General features: G+C 37.3%; 1 protein-coding gene across 1 annotated transcript in view; it reads right to left on the reverse strand.

The window, feature by feature from the left end:
* Positions 1-2,422: 2,422 nt before the first annotated feature.
* Positions 2,423-20,929, reverse strand: part of VTA1 (vesicle trafficking 1) — a 59,171-nt gene continuing 40,664 nt past the window's right edge. Inside the window, exons 5-8 of the mRNA XM_056126110.1 lie at positions 19,664-19,772; positions 15,502-15,675; positions 9,428-9,508; positions 2,423-2,986 (exon numbers count right to left, since the gene is read on the reverse strand). Coding sequence (XP_055982085.1) covers positions 2,841-2,986; positions 9,428-9,508; positions 15,502-15,675; positions 19,664-19,772 — 510 coding nt within the window. The 3' untranslated portion in view covers positions 2,423-2,840. The remainder of the gene's footprint in view (positions 2,987-9,427; positions 9,509-15,501; positions 15,676-19,663; positions 19,773-20,929) is intronic.

The following is a 20,929-nucleotide window of genomic DNA, read 5'->3' on the forward strand; positions in this document are numbered from 1 at the left end:
CTTCCGAATCCTCCTCGGGGTCAGAGAGATTGTACAGTAGGTAGATGCTTCTCTTGCATGTGGTAGAGCCAGGTTCAACTTGGCACCCCCTTGGATCCCCTGAGCCAGCCAGGAGTGATCCCTGAGCACTGCCAGGTAGGGCTAAAAAAACAAACCGAACCGAAACAAAACTCATAAGAATTCTTCTAGATTTGTAGTATTTCTGCACTTCACTAAACTGTATTACTCAGACTTTAGGGAGCCCCAGAGCACCAATGGAGCTACTTCAACCCAGAAATCCCGAGCCCATATCTTAGTTTCGGATTGGGTAGGACTGTGATAGGGCCTGTGAGTTGCATTACTAATGATACTTTTCAAAAACTACTAGTTGAATACAGAATATGATAGATTTGATTGTGCTTTTACCCCACTAGAATATAAACTCTCTGAGGTAGGGGTTTTCCCTACTCCTTTTCCGTTTTCTCTTTCAAAAGACAATATAGGAGCCCCTCAAGAAACAGATGAATGACTAGAGGGAAACTACTTACCCTAACGTTACACAAGCAGATTTCTAATTTTTGTCTTCTCCCATTTCATGCAAAGAAATCCATTCAAATAAATAAAAAAGAATAATTATAAAGTTCACTTTCCTCCCTCCAAACACATTTTTAAGGAATGGGGCACAGAGACAACTGGGATTGGCTAATAACTGCCTGCCAGTAAGTCATTTTCAACAGCTTACATTGTATTGATAACAAGGTTAACAATAAACATGCACTGAATGCCAGTGTGCTGAGCACTTGGGTTATGGAACTGCATTTAATGTACAGAACCCTTAGTTTTCCTAACAAAGGGGAGGCAGTGGATTGCTTCCATTCCCAGATGGGGCAGGTGTCCGGAGCCCATTCTTGATGCACCCCACACTTCCATAGTTTCTTTCCTCCTTGTGATCTCCTTTCTGGGAGCAACAGGTAGCCTGGGAAAGTTTTTTCTTCTAGTACACAGACTTCTAAGTTAAAATTGGGTGAAAAAATATTTACCTTGGATAACATTAAAGATCATGCCTATCAATGTTCTATTAGATGAAGTTCTAGAAAACTGCATTAGAATGCTGTACTGATGTAAACACTAACTCTTAAAAATGTTGTAGGAAATTAATTGTGAAAAGATGACAGTCACTTCCAAAGGGATGCTTCTAGGGGTTTGTTTCTTGCAAAAATTTAGAATAGCTTATTCTGTCTGAATGTTCATTCTATTAAACCCTATAAATAATTTACACGTAAGCAAAAGACAGACAATTATGAGTTAATGGTTTTCTTTCAGAGTGTTGTAATGGGTTAGCAAACTTTCTAAAAGTAACAAATAATACATATTGTAGACTTGCAGACCATATAATTTTAGAGTCATGGAAAGTGACCACAGAAAAACTACATGAATGGATATAATTTTGTCTCAATAATAGGTTTCTAGCCCATAATTTGCTGGCCCCCAATTGTAAAAAAACAAAAAACAAAAATTAAATTTAGTGGAATTAAAGAAAAGAAAAGGACCATAAAGGACCAAACATGATGGCCTCTCAGTATCTGTATTGCAAACCATAATGCCTAAAAGTAGAGAGAGAGTTAGAGGGAAACTGTCTGTATAGAGGCAGGGGGAGGAGCGGGAGGTAAGGGGAGGAATACTGCGGACATTGATGGTGGAAAATGTACACTGGTGGAAGATGGGTGTTCAATCATTATATGAATGAAACTCAAACATGGAAGCTTTGTAACCATATCTCACGGTGATTCAATTAAAAAAAAGTATCTGATAAATTTCAGGTGTATCATCCAAATATATCTCTTAAAGAAAAAACCTCTTCTTATAGACACTCCTGGAACTAAAAATTTTTCTTAAAAAATGACAATTATAACACGCAAATCAGACATTTAGCTCCATAAGGAATTGAATTAGTTAAAAGAATTCCTTGCATTTATTTTTCAACACAGCACAAATGCAGGTGACATAATAAGCCCATACTCACCCACCCCCACAGCAAATTATAAATTTAACAACTAAGAGTTTAAATTCTTATAATCTTCTGCATCACTCATTGCTATACACTCTATGGAGTCTTCTCCACAGTGGTAGAGAACATTAACTCAAAGCACCAAGTTTCCAGGCATTACTACAAATGTCTTTTTTTCATTCTCTAGTACATGCAGTAAAACTGCTTATAAAGTATGTGTCAATTTGCCTTAAGCTTCAATGAGCAACCAACATTATTTATAGGTCAATATGTGGTTCTGTATGCCTTATATTTCTTTCAATGAAAATCAAAAATTTTAATGTAGGTGGATTTAAGTCAAAAATTTAATCTTGAACATAATTTCTTTCAGATTCATGTTAAGAGTTATGTTCAATAATAAATAAATTCTGAAGAAAACAAAACTGATTTCTAATCTAGAATATTCTGGCAAATTTTATTAAAATTTAAGTTCAGAATTTTAGAGTGAAATAATATGGTGTTTGTCCAAATAACAGAGTAATAAATTCCTTAATAATGTAAATTAACATACAAAGCTTATTCCCAAAACAGTTCATAGAAGTGTGTTTCATTTTTTAAAGCAGAGTTCAATGTACATTTTTAGAATCTTTTAACATCAGCCCTATATCCTCAGGAAATAAATGATCCATTAAGTGGACAATGAAAACTGATTGAGGCAGATGAATGCTTCAACAAGAATCTGATACACAGACACAGATTTCATTGTTGTATTCAATGGAATTGAAGTCTTTGAAAACTGTGCTCTTGATAGGCTGAAGATGGAGTAACGGACTGTTAGTTCTTTAAAAATGCATGGATCTGTTGCACAAAGCCTTCATTCTCTGCCTGTCGTCAGTAACTTGAGGGCCTTCTGCAGATTCTGCACTGCTGTGCTGACATCTTCATACTGCAAAGCACTGCCAGCATATTTGCAGTATTTTTGAGCTCTAGCAAAGTCTTCTGGTGTTAAATGAATATCCCCTAAAAAGAAAAAATTAAGATATAATATGTAAAATGTGCTCTGATGAGTTTAGGTAAATACATACAAAATTATAAAAAAAAGGGCTATAAAATTCAGTTTATATTTTATCAATTCAGCTATATTTAAATAGGCGTTGAGATACTTTTTCTTTTCTTCTTTTGCTTTTCTTTTTCTTATTTTACAACTTTCTGATTACTAATATACTAATATTTTACTTATTACTAATATAAACTATACATAAACCAATACATGAAAACTTGTTTAAGACTCCCCCCCACCAAGAGTATAATTAATCTGTATTCTGGCAAATTAATTTCAAGAATATTATATCCTGTGTAATACAGCTTTGCTGTTTATGCTAGGATCTCCCAGTCCCTCTTCAAGGAATACTAAACACAGAGTAAACCATTCAATCCTAATGTGATTTAGAATATAAATACAATCAGCACCATCAACAACAAAGTCAAAATGTCATGTAAAAATTATACTAAAATATTTATAAGAAAAAATGAATTTTTTTTAAGCATGAAAAGTTTGTATTTTGGAGCCTATATTAAAAACTCCAAGATCTAGCCAAAATTTTTATCATTAAGCTACAAAATTAAACATGCAGACAACTCTTTGTTTGTTTGTTTGTTTTTGCTATTTGGGTCATACCTGGGGAAGAACAGGAGTTACTCCTGGCTCTGTACTCAGGAATTACTCCTGGCGGTGGTCAGAGGACCATATGGGATGCTGGGAATTAAACCTGGGTTGACCACATACAAGGCAAACACCCTATGCGCTGTGCTATCACTCCAGCCCCCATGTAGACAATTCTTAAAAATTGTTTCTCTAAAATTTATATTCATCATGTTTTCAGTTGCACGATTATGTTAAGATAATTTAGGTTAAAAACTAAAATCACTTAATTTCATCTGTGATTCAAATATACATATCTAAAGATGAAAAAATAAGCTACAGATTTTATATCTCTTCTCTTTTAAAACAAATGATATTCTCTAGAAATTTTTATTACGATTCTACGGAGAACTGTATAGGATGTAACATATATAGTTTGATTCCACTTCGAAGAAAATGGCTTTGCTCAGTTGCTTTTAATTCTACACAGCAAAAAAAAAAAAAAAAAAAACTCTGACATTATTTAGTTATGGATTTCAAAATTAAAGTAGCAATTCTGAGCATTTTGATTCTAAATTCTGATCCAATTTATTATGCTCTAGGATTTTTAAAGAGTACTGAAAGTGTCTGGAAGAAATTTCCAGTACCCCGTTAGGCACCTGCAAGTACTTAATAACATTAACTAATAAATATTAAAAAGTGCTATTTATTTCCCATATTTAAAGATACATAACATCCATATAGAATTACATTTTAGATGCTGAGATAAGATATATCTACATAACAGTATCCAGTTCGGTGTGTTACATTATACAAGCCCTCAAACAGCTGTGCAGTATTACTAAATTATTAATAGCTACAAAGAGTTGGTCTTTACTGTTAAGAGTCATAGATAAAACACGTTAATTTTTTTCTTTCTTTCTTTTTTTGATACCAGAGACTACTTCCAGCAATACTGAGCCTGTTGGGCTGAACAACTGATACCCATGAATTCATTATGAAATATTTAACAGCCTAGTATTACTGCAAACACACACATGTATATATTAAAAGATGGTAAGCAACAAATAATAAGGAGAAAATGTAACAGGAAAATAGAAGCACCAGAAGGGGTGGTGAAGGGGGTGGTGAAGGTCATTATGCAAAATCAATCTCTGTCTGTCTGTCTGTCTGTCTGTCTCTCTCTCTCTCTGTCTCATTTGATTTTTGGACCACACAGGGGACAATATATGGTGCCAGCTATTGCACTTGGGTGGGCGGCATGCAAAGCAAGACCCTTACCTGTCTGTACTATCTAGCTGACCTGCAATCACAATTTTGAATTTAGACTTCTATATATTTACACACAAATATGCTTACAAACTTGGTAATATGGTTTTAGATGTTTTAATAGTCAAACTGTATCGTGCAAGTAACCACGTTTTTTTAAAATTTGTTCAGAGTATTCCATAGTATAAGTGAAACATTTATAATTTAACCAATTTCCCATAAAACAGCACTTAGGATGATTTTCTAATGAAGAAGCCTGGCGCAGGGTCTGGTGGCATGGTTATGAAGAGCGTCATGTTATGCTCCCTTCCGGGAGAGGACATGTGACTCTGGATGGTGGCCCATGACAAGATTATCTGGTGCCAGCCAGAGGTGGCTTATGGGTGTGACTGCTGAGTTGCTGGAGATAGGGGGAGATGGGAAGAGGATCCCATTCCCAGTCCCATTGAACCCAGAGTTCTCAGTCACAAAGACCCACATATCTGGGTTTTCTGGGTATTCACTCACGGGTGAGGCTCGGCCCAAGTGTGTGGAGAGCAGCGGCGAGCAGGGCGGCAGTTAAGTACTGGAGGTCTTAGGCGGGGGCAGGTGAGACCCCTCCCTGCCCCAAGGGACCCAGCCCTGGCAGCCAAAAACCTCCAGAACTCAACCACTGCCTTGCTCATAGCCGCTCTCTACACACTGGGGCCTCACTCATGAGTGAACCTATTCCTGCCCCACGTGACTCTTCATACCACACACCCTATCCATACTCCTAAATTATCGCACCACATTTGCTGGGGTTCAAAGTAGGAGGCACCAATTTTAGAGGGAAATATATATATTTAAAGGCCCTCCCGTTGATCGTCGATTTGCTCGAGCGGGCCCAGTAACGTCTCCATTGGAGACTTTGTTGTTACTGTGTCTGGCATATCGAATACTCTTGGTAGCTTGCCGGGCTCTCCGAGAGGGACGGAGGAATCGAACTCGGGTCGGCCATGTTGGCCGCTTGTAAGGCGAACGCCCTACCAGCTGTGCTATCGCTCCAACCCTATTTATATAAATATTAATATTTATATTATTAATATTATTAATAATACACACACACGTATGTATAAGCAGACAAGGCTCAACCTTTAACAACATGTTATTGATCTCTTATTGAAGGACTTAACGGCCCCTCGGTGAAATACAACAATCTTCAATCTTCAAACTCTCCTCTCCTCTAAGAAAAATTTTTTATAGCATTTTCCGTGGTTTTCTATAACAAACAATATAAAATGTTTCAATTCTTCTTTGGGGCAGGGGTTGGGGTTCGGGATGGAAATATCCAAAATATGGTAGTGGGAAAGTGTAATGGTGGTGGGATTGGTGTTTGAATATTAAATGTAATCAAATATTGTGAATGACTTTATAAAATAAAAATTTAAAAAGATGATTTTCTATTATTTCTACAAATGATGCTAAATCAAATATACATCTGTTTGCATTCATATCTAAGTTTTTCTTTACGATAAGTTTATACAAGTGGAATAGTTGCTTTAAAAAAATAATTTACATTCATTAATTCTAATACTAACATATTACAAAGAAATATTACTAATCTACGTTCCCACTAACAGTATGCCAATATCATGTCTTATGCTTCCTTTAACAGAGTGGGTTATTAAATCTTTCAAAATACTTTTGCATCTTTTGGAAAAGCTAAACTCAGTTATTCTTGATTATTAGTAAGGTTGATTATTAGTAAGGCTGCCTGATTATTAGTAAGGTTGGACATTTTTTAAATATTAACATTGCATATGTATATTTTCAGTTTATATTCTTTGCCCACATCTTTCTACTGAATTGATGTTTATCTAATACACGGCAAAGCTCTTTGTATATGTTCTGGACATAATTCTTTACTATTTAAGAACCAATTTCTTTCTTGCCCATTAGTTGCACTGAGTAATGTAATGTGTGAGAGGGAGCTTGTGCTGCATGGAAATAATTGCTTTTCATTAGTCAAACTTGTTAATCACAACAAAATGAGGCACACAATTTGTGAGATAGCATCTTCTTTATCACTGGTAACCAACGATTCTAGAATCAACTTTTAAATATTTTTCTTGCCAAACTGATCCAAATAGCGTGTGTATTACCAGTTTCTTATCTAGCTTGTTTATTTATTTATTTATTTTCTTTTTGGGTCACACCTGGAGATGCACAGGGATTACTCCTGGCTCTGCACTCAGGAATTACTCCTGGCAGTGCTAGGGGGACCATATGGGATTCTGGGAACTGAACCCGGGTCGATCATGTGCAAGGCAAATGCCCTACCTGCTGTGCTACCACTCCAGCCCGTTATCTAACTTGTCTCATGCTCTTAATGGATGACACAATTTCTCAAATGCCTCAATGGACTCACTGATTTTCTTTTTTTTTAACACACACTTCACCTCAGATCTTAGGTAGACTTTCTTTTGGGGTGTGGGGGATGCTCACAATGGTGCTCAGGAGGTTGGGGTGGGGGTGACCCATGATTGTTGGTCAAATGCCTGCTGATTCAGCACAAGGGGACACTGGGCTACCCAGGAGAGCGTGGGTCCTCCAGAGCTATTACAAGTGGCCATGACTATAGAGGGAAATGTGGAAAACAGGTTAATATGTATTTATTGAGCAAGTTCTCAGTCTACTGTCAAATATCTTGCATCATGTTTTTGCATCACTCATATTTTAGAGCCTCTATAGTGCACAGAGCCCATTTAATTTAATTCCCACAATTATTATATATCTTTTTTTGGGAGAAGGTGGGGTTAGTATCTTTTTCTTATTGGGGTATCTTCTCTATTTAAATTCCTTAGAAATGGTTAATGTTAGGCAAACATCAAGAGTCCTAAGATATTTACAGATATTTTTCCTAACCTCCAGACAGTTTGGTGAAAATTAAGAATTCTAAAGGTGCTGTCCAGGATGGGGATCAGCTGTAGGGTCGGGCCAGGGAACAGCTCGAATGGCTAGAGCACATGCTTTGAGAGCCGCAGCCCCAGGGCCCAATTCTAGCACTCTGCAGTCCCCTGAGTACTGCAGGCAGCAACCCCCAAGCACTGAGTGGGTGGTAGTACACCCTCAATCCCCAGAACCATGGTGTGTGATTTCTCACCCTCCAACCACCACCACTAGCAACAAAGGCTTCTAGTTCTAGATGCACTAAGCACCTAGGCACACACGGTTGATTTCTGTTCTTGAAACCACACAAAATCACAAGGGAAAGCGAAAAGTAAATGACTCATAAAACTGAAAAGACAAAGGAGAAAGAGGTAACTGAGTGGACACTGGGTATTAGAGAAAAATAGTAGATGAAACCTTAACTTCGGCCTTGGCCCCTAGAGGTGACTATGATGTCTTGATCCACAGTCCAAAACTTCAGGTAATCTAAACACACAGGGCTGGAGTAGGGTCATGTAAAAAGCTAAAGAAACAACACACTAGTTTGATACCCTTTATCTCTGAATTGCCCCCTTGGCTCAAGAGTCCTGTTCTCATATTTCCCCCCCAGGCAAAAATGATAACGGAATGTATTTTTTAGAAAATCGTGGAACACATGTCCTATATAGAGTGAGAGCTGATCTCCCCCCCCCCCCCCACACCGACCAAAAAAATATACTGAACTGCTATTCCAAGTTCCTCCATAAAAGGACCTCCTTATTTATGACTAAGATCAACTAGTATAAATGTTAGTTCCCAAGAAAACAGAAAAATGAAGCTGGAAACAAATCTGCAGACATTAATACCAAAGGAAACCCAGTAAAAGTTACTAAAATCAATGCCTTCGTTTTAAATATCGAAGGGCTAAATCTCATCAGACACCTGAAGAAAATTCTGAATGAAAAATATCCAATTAAGCCAACTGTATGAGGAAAATACAGGAGACAGGTCGGTGAAGTAGGAAAGAGGGTCAGTGAGACAGTATGAAAAGTAAGGAGCTTACAGCCACACAGATTTGAACCCTGGCACTGCAAGCTGTCTGGCAAGGGTCACCAAGAGTGAGCCCTGAACACAAACCCAGGAGTAAGCGCTCAGGATGGCTGGTTATGGATCAGAAACCAAAAGGAAAAGAAACACATAGTAGGAAAGATTAAAAGAGAAAAATCAATAACCTTGCCTGTATCAACATCAAAATACTTATTATATTCAGATTATTTTGTATTCAAGTATGGTTAGCTCTTGAAAAGTCTTTTAGACAATGTAATAATCAAGGCAGAAAAGGAAGATCATAATCCCAACACATAAACTTTAATTAAACTCATCTAGCATAACCTTCCACAATAACATGCCTACTGATTATGCCACTACAGCCAAAGAAAGAGTAGAGGAATAAAAGGGGGGGAGGGAATGAATTGGATTTATGTTATTTCTGCTACCATGAAAGAACACTGGCTCACTGAGGTACCTCGTGAACACAGGCACTCAGAGCAATGTGTTCCCAATGATCCAGGTGTTCAGATATATGAAACGTCTAAGGTTAAGTGGCAAAAGAATACCCTAAAACTGGAGACACGCTATACTTCATAAAACAGGTGACTTACCCTGGGAAAACGTACTGAAAATTGCAGGATCAATGGCCGGAATAGTCTGTGGAGTGGGCTGGATGGTATTACTTGCTACACCTGTGAATCAGAGAACCACAAATGGGTATGATAGTATTATACCTCTTGATTATTTTTATCTTAGAAAACACTTACAGGATTGTGAAGTAGCTTCATTGCTTCACTGAACTCTTTCCTTGAAATCTTAAAAAATTTGAATATAATATTTCAGGTTACAGTAGGGATATACAGGAAAACAAACTGAGTTTTTGCATACACGTTTTGGTAACATAGTTCTTATTATGTACTTTATAATGAGTAACATACAACTTCTTCCTCAATTAAAGTTTAGCAAATATCTTCAGAAATATGAGTTTCCTGTTATTCAATTTCTTAACAAATTAAATATTAGTAAAACAATACAATTATAAATAATTTAACTTAGGGAATGAATCTCATTTTATCATTTTGCATGAAATTACAAATCATACATTACAAATTTTCCAGCTTATGTTTTAAAGAATTTTTTAAATATCCAATAGTATATCCAGTTAATAAATATCCAGTTAATTTTAACATCCTGTTACAACTTGCTATGACTGTCACATTTAGGGAACAACGAACATTCTTAATTAATGCTAAATAGCAGCATGTTAGAATGAAAGAATATTAATCAACTAAAAAAATTAACACAATATGCTGAAACTTCACCAGAGACTTAAGTGATTCAATCAGTAGGAAAGCAAAGAATGAAAAACTGATTACTCTAAATCAATAAACTCAGTCTCAAAAGCCAAATTCTTTTGCCCAAGCTTACAATGTAAGTTAGCTTCAAATGAGCAATTTGTAGAAAGAATAATGAGAAAGACACTGAGATAAAATGGATGAGACAGGAAAGGGAGAAAATAAACCAACAAGTTTTCCAGAGGCATATATTATAGGATTTTGTAAAGACTAAAATGCTAAATAGAATTTGTAGAAAAAAAATTTTGAGTTTGAAGGACTCAAATCAGACTGAAAGAAAAAGGATTACATTTTTATGATTTTATTTCATTTAATTTTGTTTTATGGCAAACTACAATTTTTTTTTTTGTTGTTGGGAGGCGGTGCATTCTGGAGGTCCAGGTATACCAACAGAGATTCCTAGCCAAATGGACAGTGAGTTTAATGCAAGGATGCAAGAATGCTTGCATAGGTCCCCAGAATCTCAGGCCCTGCAATCCTGGGGATATCTGGGGCACCCCTAGCACAGCAATTGGAAACCTCTAGAGCTGAGTGAATGTGCTCATAAATCTATGTTCAATGCATAACAAGTTTTAATTTTTATGTTTTTATTGTTCTGCATTTGAGGAATCACCCAGTAGTGCTTGGGGCTTACTCCTGGTTTGGCTCAGAGGACTGTATGCAGTGACTGGGATGGAACCTGGGTCAGCCACATACGAGGCAAGCACCTAGCCAATGCATTATCTCTCTGGCCCACTTTTTAAATTCTTTTTCGCATCTACTATGATAAATTTAACAGGAACAAAACAATTTATAGGAAAAAATACAGTCAGCAAAAATTTAAACACTATTTTAAAATAGGTGGCATGCATTATTTTCTCCCAGTTGCATAATTTATTATACAAATTATCACAAGATGAGTTGATATTTGCTTCTCCAGACATAGGAACTGAACAGATGAGGTACAGTTTAGGATCTGTTTTATATTGTGTTCACAGTTGTTCTTTTTGTTTTTGTTTTTCTGGTTTTTTTTTTTAAAGACCTGCACTTGAACTACATTATCATGAAAGTAATAAGTAATTGCTCCATTTGGCCAGCCCAAAATTCAATTTTCCTGTCAGAATATAAAAGCTGAAATGCTTTCTAATTCCAGTGAACTGAAACTGGGTATCAGCTTCTGGACCTGTTGTGAATTCAATATTAGAAGAGGCACAAATTCTGTAGACTAGGTCCTTTGACTTACGCAGCCATCCCGGGGCCCAGCGAGAAGCAGTCACTGTGGGTCTGCTTTTTATTAAAAACTGGTCAATCTTTCAACTAAGCCTGAAAAAATCACACAGGCTGCTCAAAATGCTGCCTGCAGCAGTCAGAAGATGCTGCTTCTGGGTTGTTTTCTTGGCAACCTTCAGGGCACGCTGCCATGGGGCCGGACATACCAACACAAGCTCATAAATACCTGTTAAGTTAGTAAAAATGGTCTTGAGTTTATGTCATTTGTTTTTTGAGATATTAATATGCAGTCTATCTTCATTTATGTTGAGTTGAAAAACCTTTGTTGTCAATTCACAAATGGGTTACAGATCCTTATACTGTAATAAGTTGACAAGGTGTAACAATAAAAACATTTTTGTGGGAAGCAGAACTGGGTTGAAAATTCCTCTCTTTTTTTTCCTAGTTTAGATCAAAAGAGGAGTGCTAAGAACCTTCTGGTCAATTTTAATGTAAATATTTACACAGCCCATTAAATATGATTAAAACAAATTAACATAAGAATTAAGCACTATAAAATTTGAATTAAATATTAAATTATTCCACTGACTGCACTGTGTGGGGATTCTGAAAAGAGAGAAATGGGTCTTTGGTTAGAAAACTCTCCAAGAAAGTATAAATAAACACACTAATAAAAAGCAATGCATTCAGAGAGGCAAAGAAACCATAAAACAAACAAAAGTGTGCTGGGGTGGCGGGGGAATCATGCTTAGGGCAGAACATGAAGAATTTGGAAAACTATTCAAGAGCTCAAGTGCAATACTTTTGACACACAATTATAAAACAGCAAAGTTTTTAAAAGTCTATTTATATGGTCACTGCATTTATAATTAAAAGGCTACCATTAATTATAAAACAATCCTACTGTTCACCGTCATTAGAGATTGACTCCTGAGACCACCTCCCTCAGTATTTACTGGGAAAATGTTGAATGAAACAAAACAAAAACAAAACCAAACCCTGTACATTGTATCATCTATATCTGATAGCAAACAGTGGTAAATATCAGTGGTTACACAAGAGGCAAACACAAACAACTGTTATCCCGGCCCTCTTTCTACCCCCAGACCCCTTCTGCCTTTTTGTGAAAGAACTAAAACTGACTATTAGTACTTACTATTCTTTTCAGCTATCGTAAGGATTTCCCTTTGATAAAAATGTATCCTGGAGCTTTATATGAGGGAAAGTAAATCATTCTTAAGTGAGTAACAGGGGAAACATCTGTTATATTTATAAACTAAAAATGTTAAAATGTTATTTCGTCTTCTACTAGGCTTAAGAAAAAAACTGTTTTAAATATAATAGAAAAAAAAAATCTGCCCACTAAGAGTAGATTCTAATATCTTCGAACAATCTTAAAGAGAAAAGCAAAAGCAAGCAAGCAGATTTTGACTTGCGGGGCTCCAAACTCCCTGGAGGAAGGGATGCAGAAGGGAGGTGCTGAAAACTTGACATCAGTAAGACATGGGTTCAAACTCTGGTTTTGCCACTACTAGGTATGTTTTTACCTTACTTCCAAAGGGAAAATTTAGTTTTTTTTTAAATAGCAGAAACTATTAAAGCATTGAAAGAAATAATATGATAAAAAAATCTAATTACTTAAATGTTAAATTCACAAGAACCTATAACTAAAAAGTAGAATTATATCCTAAAAAGAAATCCAAGGTCTTACATTTTATGCCCTCACTCTGAAAAACAAAAGAGCAAAAGAAAAGGCTTATACTAGAGAGTAACTGGATGAGAATGAATTACTCACAACAGAAAGTTCCAGACAGAAGTCTCTGTTGCTAAGATTTATTGTCATGGATAGCTTTTCAGCAGAAAATGTGTTTCTTCAACATCGAATACCAATATTTTATCACTTAATTTTAACAAGCAAATTTCACAGGGTTGAGCTTAATGTATACAATGTCTTTCTTTGGTACAGAAGTAGGAAAACAAAAACCAAAAAGGAAGCAATTTGCTGAACACTGATTTTATGTTAGGAATGGCACCAGTTAATGTTCATACTTTCCTTCATTAATAATTAAAAATAACCATGATACGCAACCAGTCAATCTTCGAAAAAGAAGCAAAAATATGAAGTGGAACAAGGAAAGCCTTTTCAACTTGACGTGGTGTTGGAAAAACTGATCAGCTATAACCAAAAAATAAACTCATACCTTTTCCTAATGCCATGCCTGAAAATCAAAACAAAATGGATTCAAGACCTAGACATCAGACCTGAATCTGTAAAGTAGACAGAAGAAAAAGTAGGCAGAACTCTCCATGACACAGAAGCTAAAGGTATCTTCAACGATGAACTACCACTGACCAAGCAAGTGGAAGCAAAGCTAAACAAAGGGGCTACATTAAACTAAGAAGCGCCTACACTTCAAAGTAAACAACAACCAAGATACAAAGAATGGATTGAGAAAAAATTATTTACCCAACACTCATCTGATAAGGGGTTAATAGAAGCACAGGTAGAACTTTACAAGAAAAAAAAATCCAACCCCATAAAATAATGGGGAGAAGAGGTGAACAATTATACTTGGAAATGATTACTCTGGACAAGAACTGAATGCTGAAAATAGGTAAAGGGACAAACATAAATGATAACCTCAGTATCTGTGTTGTAAACCATAATATCCGAAAGGAAGCGGGGGTGGGGGAGGAGGGAGAGGGAGAGGGAGAGGAGGAGGTAGGGAGCAAGAGGAGAGGGAGAGGAAGAGAGGGAGGAACAGAGAGGGAGGGAGACGGAGAGGCAGAGAGGCAGAGGGCATTGGTGGCGCTTAATGCGCACTGGTGAAGGGACAGGTGTTGGAACCCTGTATGACTGAAACCCAATCACGAACAACTTCCTAACTGTATATCAAAGTGACTCAAATGAAAACGGAAAAAAAAAGTAACCACAAGAAGAAGTAAAGCTGATAAAATTCATTTTAGAATGAGGAAAAAAACCTAGACTGAGAGACACTAACATCTGAGTCTGTGGCTAACAAAGAATGAAAACTAATGATTAGTATATCGGACTACAAAATACATGTTATTCTTACTTTGCATGCTAATACAAGTGCTTGTGTATGGCACTCTTGATCAGTATTGAAAATAATTAAAACAATATTCATCTAAGGCAAATGCATCTGCATTGCTTGTTTTGCCTATTCTATACTACAAATATTAAATATTAAAAAGTTAGACAATAATGGGGAGGGTTGGAGTGATAGTACAGTGGGTAGGGCATTTCGTCTTGTACACGGCTGACCAGGGTTTGATCCCCAGCACCTGTATGGTTCCTCAAGCACTGCTAGAAGTAATTCCTGAGTATAGAGCAAGGAGCAACCCCTAAGCATCACTGGGCGTGGCTCCCACCCCCTCAAAAAAAAAAAGAAAATATTGTTAAAGTACGCAACAAAATTGTACTTAGAAAATCACTTTGCCTGTTAATATTATCACACAGACCTTAAAATAATAAATTCAGAGTAAAATCAGAGAATATCAATATAAAAATTGTTAAAATTGTATTCTTCTAAGCTCTGAAGACTAAAAATGTTTGCCCTATTTGCAGGTAATTTAAAGAGACCAGAAAGATAGTCTAGGGGTTAAGGCATTCGCCTTGCACAAGGCCAACCCTGGTTCCAATTGCAGCACCACACATGGTCCTCCAAGCATCACCTAGACTGAGCACCACTTGGTATGTCCCCCTTAGCCACTCCCCCCGCCCCCCAGAAAAAAAAATCACCAACCCCCCCCAAACAAACCCATATACAAACAAATCCCCACTGGGAAAGACTCAACTTTCTTTCTTTTGCTTTTTGGGCCCAACCAGCTGTACTCTGGGTCTTACTCCTGACTCTGTGCTCAGGGATCACACCTGGCGAATTTGGGAACCGTCTGGGGTGCTCCCCAGCACCCGAGATTAAATCTGGGTGGGCTGCATGCAAAGACTCAATTTTCTACTGAGTTGGAATTGAACTTCCAGGTCTTACGGCACTCGATGACCACCACATGACTCTTCCATCAAGGCAGAAATATGACAGGGAGGAGGGTTATCTGTGAGTGTGCTGAGAACCTGGGAAATTCCCATTCCCATTTCCTACCTGCGCTGTGAGGCACTTCTGCGGGTGTGTTGGCAGGTGCATGCGCGCCAGGCGGGATCTGGATGCCCGAGAAGCCGCTGGAAGGTAAGCTGCCAGGGTCGCACGCTGAAGTCCCAGCTTGAGGAGGCTGTGTGGGCAGAGAGGAGGCTCCCGCGTCTTCGCTTTCTTCGACATCTGTTACATAGATTTATGCAGCGTTAAATTAGGTAATCTCGAATAAAAAAACACCCCAGATTATTTTGCTACATAAACACGACTCTTCAGATATTCTGAGGCAATTCCACGTAATGCAGCTGATCAGCAGGCTCAAGCATTTAGAGGAAGGTTGGGTTTTGTTTCTCTTTTTCTTACGCTAACTCCGTGCCTGACAATGTAAGGATCACTTTTAAGTTAACACTTCCTACTTCTGTAAAATCTTTGAATATTGTACGTGTTTCTCAGAAAGTAAACTCTAATAGGGCTGGGAGTGGGAGGAGGAGAAACAAAAACTTACCACAACCTTCTTGTTAAACTTCAGACCCGTTTAAGAACTTTTTTTTTTTTTTTTTTTGGTAAAACACACTACACTTAAGCTATCCAAAAAGAATGACATTTCTTTTTTTTTTTCTTTTTGGGTCACACCTGGCGAAGCACAGGGGTCACTCCTGGTTCTGCACTCAGGAACCACCCGTGGCGGTGCTCAGGGGACCATATGGGATGCTGGGAATCGAACCCGGGTCAGCTGCGTGCAAGGCAAATGCCCTACCCGCTGTGCTATTAGCTCCAGTTCCAAGAATGACATTTCTGACAGCTACATTTTACTCATTACTTATTGTTTACTTGCTATTAAGTAATTGAGGCTCAGAACATCAAGCTAATCAAGAAAAACAAAAGAACGGATCTCCATATTTAGCTATGCAGAAAGAAATCATATTGTATCACTTTGAAAACAACTGAGAAATTAAATTTTAATAGTCTATTTAAAATGACAGCTACCCATTTGGGAATCTTAGTTAAAAAAAAATAGAAAAATGCAGGACGAGAGAGAGAGAGAGAGAGAGAGAGAGAGAGAGAGAGAGAGAGAGAGAGAGAACAGCGACAGGCTACTTGCCTTACACCGGCTGACCCAGGTTTGATTTCAGCATCCCAGATGATCCCCCAAATCCTATCAGTGGTGAGCAATGTGCCCAGAGCCAGGCGTAAGCTCTGAGCTCCTCTGGGTGTGATCCCCACCCGCAAACATTACAGATTTCTATAAACATTACACTCATTAATTTTTAGATCAATGTTTTTGTTTGGTTATAAACATACATGCCAATATAATTATAAATAGCATCAATTCTGCCTAAAGCTGAATTCCTAGTCTTTTGAGAAGTGTCCATACGGTTTTCCCAAAAGGCAGAACTAGTCAATGTTTCCACCAGCAGTGAATGAAGGTCCCTCTGCCCCTATATCCATGCCAACACTGCTTGTCTTTGTTCTCTGTGATGTGTGCCAAGAACACATCTCGTTGGGGTGAGGTTGTATCTCATTGTTGTTTTGAGTTTCCCTCTGACAAAGAGCATTTTTTCTTACGCATTTCTGACAACTGTCTGTCTTCATTGAGGAAGTTTCTGTTCATCCCCCACTCCACCCTTCCCGCCCATTTTCTGAGGGGCTTGGCATTTATTTCTTCTGAAGCTCTACCAGTGCTCACTCTATCCTGGATAGCAACCCTTTCTCAGTGAGTGGTGGGCAAACATTCTCTCCCAGTCTGTGGGGTGTCTTCTTATGTCTCTGAACGTGTGCCTATGGCCCTGCAAAGGCAGCTGCTGCTGCCACTGAGCCATCTCCGTGCCTTTGACCCTGAAGACACGTAGTTTTTATTTTTAAGTCATAGCATCGGTTCCTTTTTTTTTGTTTTTAACTTGACAGTCAAATTCCTCTATTTTATATGGTGACAAGGATCAAATCCCCAGAGCCTCATATATGCAAGGCATGTGGTCTAACACTAAGCCACATCCCTGAGCCCGGTTCAATTTCTCTTTGAGGACCTAGGTGAGGGGCCGCAGAGAGAGCACTGGGACTGAGGTGCATGCCTGATGTGCTCTGTGGTCTCCAGGTACCGGCATGCGGGTCCCTGAGCACTGCAGGGGGGCTTGAACTGGCCCAGGTAATCCTTGGCACTGCAGGTCCCTTGGAGCATGTCATCTTCAGTTTCACACTGAACTGCCTGCCAGGCGGGCTTCTTAGGTACCCAAAACACCAGGTGGAAGACGGACCCATCAACCCTCCAAAAGAAACAGCTCAGGAACAATCTCCCACTGCCATGTATATCTGAAACACGTTAATGTTGTCCATTAACCTTTTGCTCCCTGATTATGAGTGTGAGCTCTTATAAAGGGGGGTGTTTTATTATTCAACCTTGGTACCACGATCATGCTAGAAAAAAAAATCTCCCTAATAAAGGGGAAAAAAAATTTCTTAAAAAACAAACACAGAGCTAAAAAAAAAAAAAAGAGAGCACAAATGTCCCAGGAGAGGTCACGGGAAACTTACAGCTTTACCGGGCATCTAAAGTACAGCACTGTTCCTCATAATACTGATATTGTATTCTTGAGATAAGGGTGTATTATCAAGTGAACTGGTTGACACTTTCTTAAAAAGTTCAATGAGGAGGAAGTCTTGTTATCTAATGTCAAACTGGCTGAGAAAAAAACTTTTGCTTAAATTTAGAATAAGAGCAAAGTGTTTAGAATCAGAAAGATTTGAGTTCAAATCATTGCCTCTGCTAATTGATTGGAGCTTGGGTAAGGACGCCCAATCATTTCTAAGTCATAATTAGGCAGTGTTTAAAAATGTTTATCTGTCTCACACCTAACAAGTGTTACATAAAGCTTAAGTATTACCAGACAAGAGACTTTATCAAATAATATTATGCAACACATACATGAGTATAAATATATTCATCATATATACATAAACTAAGGAACTCTTGAGATTTCAGAGATCTCATGAAAGGCAGGCATTATTCAGATAGATAAAGACAAGTATTTTAGGAGGGATGGATAGTTTTAACTTTAAAAAGACACAAAGGGACTTTTTGGCTGCTATCTTCTGTAAGTTAATAAAAGGATTGTATAGTTGCTATTGGTTGAACTATCCCCTCGCCCTAATTTCACATGATGAAGTTCTAGATCTCCAAAGTGACTATATTTAGTGGTAAGATTGTTAGAAAGCTAAGTTTAAATGAGGTCATATAAGTGGGGTCCTAATCCAACAGAAGTGCAGTATTAAGAGGAAGGTTATTAGTGTTAGGTGTGTGTGTGTGTGTGTGTGTGTGTGTTACTGTGTGTGTATCTGTGTGTGTATGTGTCTGTCTGTGGACTCTTACTGTGTGTGTATCTTTGTGTGTGTATGTGTCTGTCTGTGGACTCAGAGGACCATATGCAGCATCAGGGATCAATCGGGGACGACCATATGCATGGTGAGCACAGTAAGCCCTGTACGATCTCTCTGGCCTCTGGAGTTTCCTTAATTTAGAGAATCTATAAAGTCTATTTCTTATATGGCTAATCAATAAAAACAATGTAACTGAAAATTATTTTTCCTTTTCTTTTTTCATCATAAACTAAAAGGCCAAATGAAGGAATGAGACCTATTTTTTCGTTATTCAATTTCAATTTTCCTGTATATATTAAGAAAAAAAATTACTAATTCCAGGTACAGAATAGTGTCTGTATAAACTGTATAAAAAGAGGATGGATATAACTATTTATTAAAAACACATTATAAAAACAGGGTCTTGGTAGAATCTGAGAAGACTGGGATATGGAATCAACCTCATAGTTTTAAATATCCTCTAAACATTATAAACTATGTCAATGTATTAGCTACTATGTACTATCCAAACCACTCAGGAAAAAAAAAAAAAGGAAGAACCTCAAATATATAAAATGCATTCTTTGTGGTTTGGAAATGTTTTATAAAGTACAGATTACCTGTTCTAGGTAGGAATAAAATCTGATTAGAAGTAGAAACAGAATATTTTGGTGATACATAGCTATTAAAATAACATTATTTTCCAACATCACTGAGTTTTTAACTATGTACCTAATTTTCATAGAACTTGGACCTGATGGGGAAAACAAAATATTTGATTCTTTCCCCAATATATATTTCAATATATATGAATAATACATACCATTGTCATCATCAATTCCAACAGGCCCTGCTTGAGGAGTTTCTCCATTCTTTAAACAATTATGGATATATGTAGCCTTCCACCTTGCATATTTTCTGTGTTTTACATTCTAAAAAAAAAAATTATCATCAATTCTAGACTGTAGTGGCCAAATAAAATTGTATTTATGACAACAGAGATTACAGTCTATTCAGGAGATAACACCTGCCTTTTCATGGTACAGCTATGATGACAGTTTTGCTGTATCCCTACTACCACTTGTTCCAAACACATTTGTGACTAATAACTGGCTCATTAAAAATGATCTTCCTCAAAATACAAGCCCAGTTCTCATTTATGGTTTTCTATTGCAGTAAAGGGAATATGGGAATGTCTCTTCAGCACACCTTAAAGGTCATGCACAGGGGAGACCACTATCAATAGACTGAACTATTTCTAAAAAAAAAAAAAAAGTAACATTTATTTGAACCTATGAAACCAAAAGAAGAAAAACCATAATAGTAAAAACAAAGGCTAGACTGGTGGATAAACTTTACCTTTTCCTCTGTGCTATGTTATTTAAAAGTTGTGGGGCTAAGTAACTCCAGTTCATAAAAGAAAAAACATTAAATGGGCTGTTGAAAGCAGAACTGAAAATAAGTGAAGAACTAGTTATTGTCTTCTTTTTCTCTTAAGCATTTACACTTAAGTCTATAAAATTAAATAAAAAAATTAAATTAAAAAATAAGAATTCAATCTGTTAACATCTTGGGGTGGCTAGTGGTGACCTTCAAGATAAACCAGTGGCACTGGTATCAATTGTGAACTTTGTGAAATGCAGAACTTTTAAGCCCAATCAGAACCTACTGAATTTATTACTTCACTATAACAATTTCATTATTTCCTTATCATAAGCACCAAGTGATTTTTATGCACATTAAGAGTGTAAGAGAACACAGGATTTTATAATCTGGAGACCAAGTGTAACTTGTCATTCTGAGAGAACTATTAAGTACCATTAAGTACCAATTCACTATCAAGTTGATACTTGATCATTTTATGAGGCTATGTGGATACTTTTAAAAGTGGCATATAAAAAGTCTTAAATAAATGCAACCCCCAAATTACTGAGTTTGTATCATCTTCTGTTTCCCTTTACTCAGCAATCCTCTAATATCACTGTCACTGTCCTCCCGGTGTTCAGTGATTTTGCTCAAGCGGGCCCAGTAATGTCTCTATTGTGACAATTATTACTTTGTTTGGCATATCTAATACATCACAGGTAGC

This window comes from Sorex fumeus, unplaced genomic scaffold, assembly GCF_029834395.1.
Source record: "Sorex fumeus unplaced genomic scaffold, SorFum_2.1 ptg000061l, whole genome shotgun sequence".
NCBI classification, from domain to species: Eukaryota; Metazoa; Chordata; class Mammalia; order Eulipotyphla; family Soricidae; genus Sorex; species Sorex fumeus.